This window comes from Pempheris klunzingeri, chromosome 15 (genome assembly GCF_042242105.1).
Source record: "Pempheris klunzingeri isolate RE-2024b chromosome 15, fPemKlu1.hap1, whole genome shotgun sequence".
NCBI lineage: Eukaryota > Metazoa > Chordata > Actinopteri > Acropomatiformes > Pempheridae > Pempheris > Pempheris klunzingeri.
In genome coordinates this window covers 10,569,841-10,580,466 of record NC_092026.1, presented here as the reverse complement: position 1 = coordinate 10,580,466, position 10,626 = coordinate 10,569,841, and the positions used below count along the sequence as shown (strand labels likewise).

Below are 10,626 nucleotides of genomic sequence, written 5' to 3'. Positions count from 1 at the left end.
ATTTTGTTTTGTAAGAGGAGACCAACTTTAAAAAGCCTAAAAAAAATGGATTAAAATTATTCGTTGCTGTCCCTCACAGTGGTCACAAAAGTAATAAAATAGCATAAAAACAAGCAATTATAAGCAAAACTTGTGCAGGTGTAAGGGCAAAATTGCATTCAATAAGAAGGCAGGAAGAGGATCTCTAACTCAAAAACAGCACAGATTTCCTGCCCGTGGTGCGTTGTCCTAAGATATTACATTATAGTACAAGTACGCACAGTTGAAATATTTATGTGCTTCATGAAGTTTCATGAAGTTTTTAGTCGTTGGAACATTAATGTGATTTGCTTGATTTAGATCTTTTGCCTTTATATGGATTACACTGCTGATTTATCCAAATCTCTGTTATGTCTCTGTCGTGATCTCCATGATTATAGACTAATTTATGTTAATATAAAACAAAGAAGTAAGTGTTCATTCAGCTGGTTTTTCAGAATTAAGTAAAGGATTAAAATGGAATGAGATCCTGTCAATGACAGTGGGCCCCCAAACTGTCTGTTAATAAGACACCGATTACCACACATATTCCTTGTATATCTTTAACTGAAAATCCCATTTGCATGTAAATAATTGAACTTGCTGCAGTTGGCCAGCTCAACGGAGCTCAGCTCAGCTCAACACAGCCACTGGTCTGACAGAAGTGTAGAGGAATTACAGTCATGTCTGTCCTGCAGGAGATCAGTCCAAGTGTGAGGAACATGTGGCAGTTAGAGTATGGAGTCCTGGCCAGACAAGCGAGTCAGATCAAGGAACAGCTGCGGCAGGTAAAGGAAAAATAAAGTTGTTGCTAATCTGCAATATGGATTCTTGAGTCAGTTTTCTAACCTGTGTTATGATATCTGATGTTTCTATTCTAAATTCACCCTCCATAGGGAGTGAGAAAGCCATACCAAGAAGTGATAGATGTGTCCTGGGGTGACCCGCACAGAGGAGGTTTGAAGCCTCTGTCGTTTGTCCGACAGGTAATCTGTGACCTTGAAAGACGGCTCATCCTTTAGCAGTAATACAACTGTGAGATAATGCATCTTTTTACTAGAAATCATACTTTACTGCGCGTTTTCATATATTGCAGGTTCTTGCAGCATGTCTTTACCCCGAGCTTGTGAACAGCGACAAACTGCCAGTGGATGTCAGACAGAGGGCTCAGAGGCTGCTTGGGGGATGTGTTGGAGGCAGCGTAGGTAAGAGTCAGCTCACTCAAATTACAAAAGAATTTCTACATTTCATCTGACTTCTACTTGTTTCAGACCAAGCAGATGGTTTTAGTTTTATTTGCCCAGATTTTGATTTAATTGTCTACAAAATTTCTGCCACCATCTTAACACAAGTGTAGAAATTAATTTTGTGTTCTAATAACAATAACAATACAATACTATGAGATAAATACGATATTGCATATTCTATAGGGATAAAATACAGTAATAGTAATATCAGTGTGCTTTATGGTGTCGTCTGAGCTTCTCATCAGCCTGTGAGCTTTGTGAGAGTTTAGCTGAAGCTGTTTTATTCCTTCAGGTTCTTACACTACCACAGCAGGGATATCAGAAATAGTCCAGAGAGTCTCTGAATTCATAACGAGACGAGATGGTGGGGCTCCATCTTACCCTGAAAACATATACATCTCCCCAGGCTCACAGTGGTCCCTCACGGTAACATCCAATATCACCGACATGCTGTAAATGTTCTATTTAGTCTCTTCCTCCTGTAGATCATCTTCAGGGTAACACAATCTTTTACTCATTAGAACATTTTCACCGTCCTGGTGAACAGCGAGGGTTCACCCAGAGCAGGTGTGCTGACCCCAGTGCCGAGCCACTGCACTACCACTTTGTCGATGGTGGGGCTGGGAGCAGTTATCGTTCCCTACTACCTCAGTGAGGAGCAGGGCTGGGAGCTGAAGGTAGAGGAGCTACATCGAGCGCTGGAATCGGTAAAGGGAGTCTGTAAACCTGTCGCTCTGTATGTCATCAACCCTGGAAATCCCTCAGGTACTAAAATCTCCCTCAAATGAAGATAATAAGTGTGTTTTTGTATCAAGAATTATGTATAACATGTTTGTTTTCATGCCATTTTGACCATAGGTCATGTTCAGAGCAGAAAATCAATGCAAGAGGTGATCCGGTTTGCTTCAAAGAAGAGGCTCTTTCTTCTGGCCGATGAGGTGGATGCCTTTAAGTGTTGTCGTTTATCCAGGCATAATGAGAAATTAGTAGACTTTAACAAATAAATGCTTGGATTTTCTGTATGATCTCCTCCACAGGTCTATCAGGACTGTGTTTATGGGGAAAAGAGTGAGTTTTTCTCTTACAAGAGGGTTCTGTCTGAGATGGGCCCTCCTCTTTCAGACACGGTGGAGCTGGCGTCCTTCCACTCAGCATCCAAAGGCTTCATGGGAGAGTAAGTCTTCATTCCTGATGGAGACATTAGCTGGCGAGACAATCACAGCACAGGAAGTTTTTTAAAAAGCTACCGTTTCCATGACAGATGAGCCAACTCCGTGTGCTATTTCTGATGCTTGCTCATGTGGGCATTCTTGAAAACTTAATTTTGATTTCCTGAATCGTTGGGTCTCTCTCTTAATTGAAAAATTTGGTCGAGACCTGCTCGATTGATTGATAAAGATTGATTGATTGATTGTAGAAGATCGTGTGCTTTGATCGTAAGCCGTAGGACAGCTTTCTCAGATCTAAACGGACTCCTCTTGTTTTTTTTTTTTCTTTCTCCCACCAGGTGTGGTCTGCGTGGTGGATATGTGGAGCTTGTAAATTTGGATCCCGCTGTCATGAAATACATCTACAATCTGTTCTCAATAGACTCTTGTGCTCCTGTGTTGGGTCAGATTGCCCTGGATCTGATGACGAACCCTCCACAACCAGGAGATCCCTCATACCCCCTTTATAATATGGTGAGACCAGAGATACGCAAGTCAAATAAGTCATCCTATTTGGCAGGAAATCTAATAGCCTGCCTTCCTTCAGAGATTTAAAAAATTACTTGGTGTAATAATTTTTTTCTTGACTCCTCTGCAGGAGACACAACATATCAGGGCCGCATTGATTCGTAATGTGAAGAGAGCTCATGAAGTTTTTAACAGTCTGCTGGGTTTCAGCTGCCAACCAGTGGAAGGAGGAGCGTTTGCATTCCCCAGTCTGCATCTTCCACCTAAAGTCATTCAAAAAGCCAAGGTTACAATACAGTCTCATAGAACCAAATACACACAGTAGAACCACAGTGATGTAATCATTAAAAAAAAACATGTCATATGTCTGGTGTACCTGCCATGAAATATTCTACATTTTTTGCTTATTTTAGGAAGTGGGAATGCAACCAGATACATTCTACTGTATGAGACTACTAGAGGAGGCTGGTGTGCTTGCCAGTCCTGGTTGTGAGTACGGACAAAAGGAGGGCACCTACCACATCAGGTATAATACATCATATTAAAAAAAAATACCAGGCTTTACTATAGAAAAAAAAAGTGAAAAAACATGCTTTGAAAAATGATAAGTGGACTTTTTAGAGCTACATATTTAGTGTCGTATAAAATTTAACTCTAAACTGTAAATATGGTATGTATTGTAATGCTGTGTGGAAAATCTTACACCCGAGATCTTAAACTCTTTATTTCTGCAGATTTTGCATTATGGCCGCTGAGGAAACTATGGAGGAAGTACTGAGACGTCTGACCAGCTTCCACACACAATTTATGGAGGATTCCTCTTAAAAACAAGGAAGAAAAACAAACAAGTTATTTTCTTTGCTCACTTCTATCTATCTGCAGTTAAATAATCCATTACAAACAATGAAAGGATCAGATCATTTCCCTCATGTTGGCATGTTAACATTTATTGCAATAAATAGGATATTATGTACTACATACAGTCTTTTTAAAGTGACTTTAGGGTCAATGATGCTTTAGCTTATGCTTTTTCTTTACTTAGAGTAAAGTTCAAGTTCTGCTCCTCAGAAAGCAAATAAACCACAGTCCAAACCAATGGATGTTCTCATCTCATATTACCTGGAGATCATTTACCTTCAAAATAACAGTAGCAGACAACAGTCCACTGTGAATTTAATAAAAAAAAAACAAAAAAAAACCCAACATACAAATCGTCCTCTATGGTTCCTCTGTGCCAGCCAGCAGATTCAACGCACACGTGTGGAAAGTGATCAGTGTCATTAATCCACCTCACTGTCGCTATTGTGGTTCTGAGCAAAAGAGTTTGAGTCTGTGTTGTTGAGCAGCTCCACCAGTAAGGAGATGAGCTTTCCATCTTGGAAGGAGGTGGTGACTGCGTTGCTGGGTTCATTGAGGTTGCGGTACAGCATGGTCTGAATGGAGGTGCGCAGCTCCCACAGCAGCTCCCAGGTCTTAACTGGCAGCTCACAGCGCACGTTAGAGCGTCCGCAAAGTGATACCTCCACTCTGTCTCCGTTCACTGGAACATAAGAAAAATGAGTTATTTACAAAGACGGGAGGATTTCCTGCAACCCTGGAAATCAAAGAGGGGGACGATGTTTCGATAAACTCCTTTTTGATGGAGAGCAGTATAATGTCCTACCTCGCTCTGTGATATCGCAGTCGGTGAGCAGCAACAGAGCGAGTGGATGGACTGCAGAAGAGTCTCTGATGAAAACATTCCCGCTGGACTTGACGGCAGTGAAGAAAGTCAACCAGCGACTAGGGGGCCGCTTCCCTCTACGACACAAAATGAAGACAATGAGTTTACATTAGCACCATGAAAGTAAATATCTGCACTAGTTGAATTTTGGAGCGTGTTCGGACCTGTTTACTGAGGAGCGGTGAAGCAGTACTGGCCCACTGAATGTGCGTAAAGATACATCATTGGGGCGAAAGCGGCCTGCTTTGGTCACAACACCTTTCTTCACCTGAAATAAAAAGGAAAGTATGATAAGATTTTTTTCCCCCATCTGTGTTAAGCTAGAACGTCTAACGAGGTACCAGTGGGCTTAGGAAAGACAACCAAAAACAAAAATTACGATATAGAAACAACTACAGTAAATACTACAAGAGCCCAAACATAGATCTGACAATTCTGGCTTCAACCCAGTGGGAAATAGATTGTATTATTAGTAGTGTTATAACAGACTCCTTTATTGTGTACCTGAATAAGGTTGGGATAGAGTCCAGCCAGCAGTACAGCTTTAAGCAGCTCATCCTCATTGCTATGCTTGTTGTACAGAGAAGTGTGACGCTGGCATTCACTGGCACGAGACACCACCCTGGCTTCGTGTAGGTTCTCGCTGAACTGAGAGATGAGACCTGGAGCACGATGGGACGAGAACAGAAAGCGGTTTGTGAAAAGTAGGAGAAAAAAAAAAAAAAAAAAGGCAAGAAGAAGTGATTTAAAAACCCAACTGTGCACTGTGATGATATATAAATGTGAAAGAGTGCACGCGTGTGTCTGCTTTAAACTAACCATTGATGAATCGAAGGCTGAACTTCGACAGTGTGTGTTTTTCCAGATATTCCTCTCTGTCCTGTCTGTCCCCCTCCTGCTGAGCCCTCCGCCAGCCCAACACAGCTCTGACAAACACCAAGTAGTCACTGTAGCTGGAGCCGCTCAGATCCTCTTTGGCCTGGACACACAAGAGCGCAGATGACTGAATGAGTTAGTACAAGATTATGCTTTGGGTTGTTTTACAAAGTGACATTTTAAAGCTACGCGAATCAACAAGTGGGTGTTAAAACCATCTCACCTTGCCGACTAGCGCTCTGTTCTGCAGGCTGTTGTGAAAAGGGTCTCTGGTCAGACAGGCAGCTACAGACAGCATTGGCAGAACACATCTGAACATGGCGCTTAGGACGAGCGCTTTGCCCAAACGAGGATCACAGGACATGCAGGCAACACGCTCTCCTAAAGGCGTCAGGGTTTCCGTCTTGTCCAAAACTCCTGCAGAAGTTGACGGTGACAGCTTAGACATTAATTCAACATGTAAAGTTAGACACACAGAGCACACACACCACACAATCCAGAGCATTAGTAACTTACTCACCGATGTCTTGTAGATTTTGGATAGCTTCTCTCACAGCTTCTCGCTCTGGACTGTCCAACACTTGGGATAAGAAGTCTACAGCCTCCACACATAAACAAAGACAAAGTCCACCATTCAATAGGTCAGAAATATACAAAATAAAATGTTAAAAACATACACAAGCCACTGTTCTTTTTCCAATACCTTGCAGTTAGGACTATGGATTTTGGCTTGCAATACTAAACTCTCCAGCGGTGTGCGGAGGATCTCGGGGATGGGGAAGGGAGTCATGGACTGCAGCTGCGTTCGTGGGAACAGGTGGTAGGACTGTCCAGGCTGACATCGCCCTGCTCTACCTTTTCTTTGAGTGACATTAGAAAGAGATACCCAAACCGTGTCCAGACAGGAGACCTGGAAAACCAAATGAATTCGATCATTACAGAGTTGTTCCATTTTAAACGACTCCAACTATATCAAATCGCAAGCTTGGTTTTAGATCCGAAATGTTGAACGCAATGACACAGGTACTTTGACATTAACCTTAGTCAGTGGGTCATAACTCTGTTCTTTGTGCGTTCCTGTATCCACCACATGGACGATGTCGTCTATGGTGACCGAGGTCTCCGCAATGTTGGTGGCGAGGACAATTTTCCTCTGGCCCACTTGGGGGTGCTGGAAAACTGCCTGCTGGTCTGCTACGGATAAACTAGAGTGCACTGTAAGAAGGAAAGGAAAGACACCATAAATGCATTCCATCTGTGGAGAGAAGTCCTACCTGTGTCTTTGGAGCACAAAACTCTAATCTTTGTAAATACGTCTGTACTCTCTTACATGGTAAGATCGTGTGTGAGCCTGAGGAAAAGTAGGGCTCCAGTTTCTCTTGAACAGCCCTGATATCCTGCCATCCAGGGAGAAAACACAGCACTGCACCTGAAGCATGAAAGGATATTTTTGGGTGATCATCTTAAACACCAATAGCGTTGCTAATATATTTGAATGCATCATTAAACAACGCAACAGGTGAGAGGTTGTTAGTCACCTGGCTCTCCGTGTTTGTCAATATGCTTGATTACATCAGCTACCAAATCTAGATTTGGTGTGACCTCCTGTCTTTGTCCCTTAAACAAGATAGAACACAAATTCGTGAGACATATGCACACAACATACTGAAGTGGGGTGAATCTGAAGTTAATGCAACAAAGAGAAAATCACCTGCTTGTCTGTCTCCTCTCTCTGTTGGACTGGCAGTGGGCGTCCCATCTCTCTCAGCACATCCTCCAGGTATCTGTCCCTCACCGGATGCATGAACCCAGGCACTTTTACAATTGGGCAGCCTCCAAAGTACTGAGACAACCTCTGATTGTCCCCAGTGGCGCTCATAAGCACCACTCGTAGGTCAGGGTTCTCCTTTAAGCTGGTGCGCAGCAGAGCCAGCAGCAGGTCCGTGTTAATGTCTCTCTCGTGAACCTCGTCCACCACCACATGGCTGATTCCCTTCAGGGACGGGTTCGACTGCAGCTTCCTCAGCAGGACGCCCACCGTGAGGAAGAGCAAAGCCCCTCCACTCTGCTCTGGTGGTCGGCTCTCAAGTCTCACCTGTTCACAGAAAAGAAATTACTAAGATTTATCCACTAATGGTAACTGTAACAACTGCATAACAAAGGAAGAACGAGCTCTCTAGAGCTCCATCTAGAGGCTATTGCTGATTATTGAAACAAAAATAGTTCTTGATAAAACATACAACAGAGTAAATAACAGTATTCTATCTACCTGATATCCCACGGAGTGTTTTAGGGCTGGACCCATCTCATGAGCGACACGATGTGCCACGGACACTGCGCTGATACGGCGAGGCTGGGTCACCAGGATGTTGCACTCGGCTCCCTTGCCATCTCTCACACTGTCCTCCAGCAGGAAACGGGGGAGACGTGTTGTTTTTCCACATCCCGTTTCACCAGCGATCACAACCACCCTGGACGACTGCACTGCCGAAACCACACGCTGACGGTGGGCATCGACTGGGAGCTCCAAACTCAGCCTAGGGTTTGCTCTCTCCCACTCCTCCTGCAGGTAGGTGTTGAGCTGCTGGGCCTGCTGTTGAGACAAAGGCCTGTATAGTCTGCCTGTAATGGCGTCTGTCACCTCCTCCTCCTCCTCCTCCTCCTCCTGGATTACTGTCTGCTGTCCTTTCTCCTCTTCGGCCTCCCAAAGCTTCTGCACTTCTGTTGCCACTGGGTACTATTATAAAAGATGAAGCATATGTTTTTGACATTAATACATCACTAGATGGCCAAAAGCATGTGGACCCTTGAACAATACAATCATATTTGAATGTGGAACATTCAAAGCCAAACATATGGGCACTTATATGCCGCTAGAACAGCATCCACACATCTGGGAGGGCTTTCTACAAGATTTTGTAGCTTAACTTGGCACAACTTCTGGTGGCCCATCATCTGGCAAGGTGCTGCATTAGAGTGCTCAGTCCACATCTGAACAAATCTTTATCAACAAATTCTTAAGGCGAACTAACAGAGAGGTGTTTGATGAGATCAGGGATCTGTGTAGGCCAGTCAAGTTCTTCCAAGGAAATAATTTCTTTAAGCCAAAGATGACCACAGCAACACGCATGTTTAACATATCATGGTATGCTGTTGCTTTAAGATTGCTCTGAGGGTATGCCACCAAAAAACAGCCCCAGACCAAAAGTTTACAGATGTTTGCATCCACAAACTTTTGACCATGTTTTGCATATACAAAAAGGAAATCCATGATAAGAAAATCTCTGAATTCCACCCATGAGGTGAAGCCTGACCTGTGCGAGGTACTCCCTCATGTGCTCTTCAAGGTATTTTGGGACTTCCAGGGGAAGAGGGCGTCTCTCTCGCTCTCCAGCTTCTCTCACCAGCTCTCGGTGATACTTGGCGTGAGTCAGCGGGTTGTTATCATTATCCAGCAGCTCCAGCTCCTGGACCGGATGACACGATACACACTTTTAGCCCAGCTCTAACATGCAGGTAAAGATATGGTAGTTTTTTTTCCCCAGACTCATCCTCGCCTTCAGTTTCATGCAGGCGAGAGCTGCAGCTGCCTTTTCCGCCATCACTCGGTTGCTTGCCGTGGCTGAGAAGGTCATCTTCTCTGGCCAGTGCAGGGTCAGCTGACACTTCTTTAGCTTCCCTCCCCTTGTCCTGAACTGCAGTAGCTCCTGTAAAGAGAGAGTGACATGTTTAGAATGCATGATGAGTTACAAGTGCTTAGCTTTCCTTCTGCAAAGGATGAGAGCGACCAACCTTGCACCTGTTGGACGACGTGGCCACCTGGACGACCCTGGTGAGGAGAGATTTAGATTGTGGAAACTGGGAAAGAGCCTCAAAGATGTTGGAGGCGTCTTCATCGGGAGACAGCCATTGTTTTCGTTCATCTGTGTCTGCTCTAGACACAAGGGCATTTTCTGGCAACCGGCTGTCCTCGTCATCATAAAGAAGTGACAGCGCATTCCCTCTCGCCCTGCCTGCTCCCCTCCTCGGGAGCTGATTATGTGGACCGATGACACCCAGTTCCTGTGCACACAGAGAGGCGAGATGAGGAGCAAATGTTAAAACACACTGTGGAGGACAAAATGGAAATGTCAGCCTACTTTTTAACACTCTCCAGCCTACTCTGAGCTTGAGACAAGCAGCAGCCGCAGCAAATCGCTCCGCATCGCTCCTCTTGGAGGCATGACCTTCCTCTTCAATCTTGCAGGGCCACAGGAGTGTGACAGTGGCTCTCTGCAGAAAACAAAGTCACAATACAAACCTAGTAGCACTCAGTGGCATGTGTGTGTCCAGAAAAGCAACATCTTATAATGACTTCCGTTCTGACCTTGACCCCAGCACTGTCCGTGCAGGTGTACTGGATGAGCTGGGACAGGTCGCTGACTCCCAGTGAACGGGAGATGGTGTTATTCAACAGACTTTTGGGATCAGGAAACTCCTTCAAGAGATTTGAGCTCACGTTGCCTAAACAGTAAAAATAAAAAAATGTCAGACATACAGCAGCAGCAAGGTCGACTGGGTTTACTTCCACTCTAACTTTAGATACACTGGCGTGAAAGACCCGAGTAATTTGCGCATGAATTGCTTGTTTTCACATGATGGATGTCCTTGAGGTTTAGCGCCGCTACGAGCTGTCATCTGTTAGCCATTTGAGTCTTCACTCACCTTGCTGAGCCTGATTATGTGATGAGCCTTGATCCTGAAAGCTTCCTGGTTTTGTCCTATACCACCGCATTTCTCTGCCCCAGTTGGATGCTGTTTCGCCTCCTGTATGGACACATTTGGGAAGTTTTAGCAGCGGTCTGAGCCGCACGAGAAACGCACCGGGCAGCGCCATCTTTAAACTAGAGTTTCTTCTTCTGCGGCAGAAACACATGCAGTCACAGCGACACCGTTTGGCGAGGAGCGGAAATTATTATTATTTTAAATAAGATGAGAGAAGGTATTCCTTTAATAGTCCCACGACAGAGACATTTACAACGTTACAGCGGACAAGAGGAGATATAAAAAAATTATGTACAGTTTAGACAGAGGAAGTGTAAGGCTA

The 10,626-nt window shown here is 44.4% G+C and overlaps 3 protein-coding genes across 3 annotated transcripts in view; 1 reads left to right on the top strand and 2 right to left on the bottom strand.

The window, feature by feature from the left end:
* wrnip1 (WRN helicase interacting protein 1) overlaps positions 1–10,626 on the bottom strand; it is a 64,806-nt gene that overhangs the window by 44,539 nt on the left and 9,641 nt on the right. The window lies entirely within an intron of this gene.
* LOC139214479 (alanine aminotransferase 1-like) lies at positions 694–3,932 on the top strand. The gene is made up of 11 exons (XM_070845345.1): positions 694–806; positions 915–1,004; positions 1,115–1,223; positions 1,558–1,691; positions 1,787–2,030; positions 2,124–2,203; positions 2,303–2,439; positions 2,773–2,947; positions 3,072–3,227; positions 3,355–3,467; positions 3,676–3,932. Exons 1-11 carry the CDS (start codon positions 702–704, stop codon positions 3,764–3,766), a joined length of 1,434 nt encoding a protein of 477 aa, XP_070701446.1. The 5' UTR covers positions 694–701; the 3' UTR covers positions 3,767–3,932.
* Positions 3,873–10,416, bottom strand: dhx30 (DEAH (Asp-Glu-Ala-His) box helicase 30). Its single transcript, XM_070845340.1, has 19 exons — positions 10,245–10,416; positions 9,907–10,043; positions 9,702–9,812; positions 9,333–9,602; positions 9,098–9,247; positions 8,855–9,007; positions 7,810–8,277; positions 7,252–7,635; positions 7,079–7,157; positions 6,871–6,969; positions 6,580–6,755; positions 6,244–6,450; positions 6,061–6,142; positions 5,764–5,957; positions 5,484–5,643; positions 5,169–5,326; positions 4,829–4,932; positions 4,605–4,741; positions 3,873–4,481 (listed from the first exon to the last, which is right to left on the bottom strand). Exons 1-19 carry the CDS (start codon positions 10,414–10,416, stop codon positions 4,222–4,224), a joined length of 3,501 nt encoding a protein of 1,166 aa, XP_070701441.1. The 3' UTR covers positions 3,873–4,221.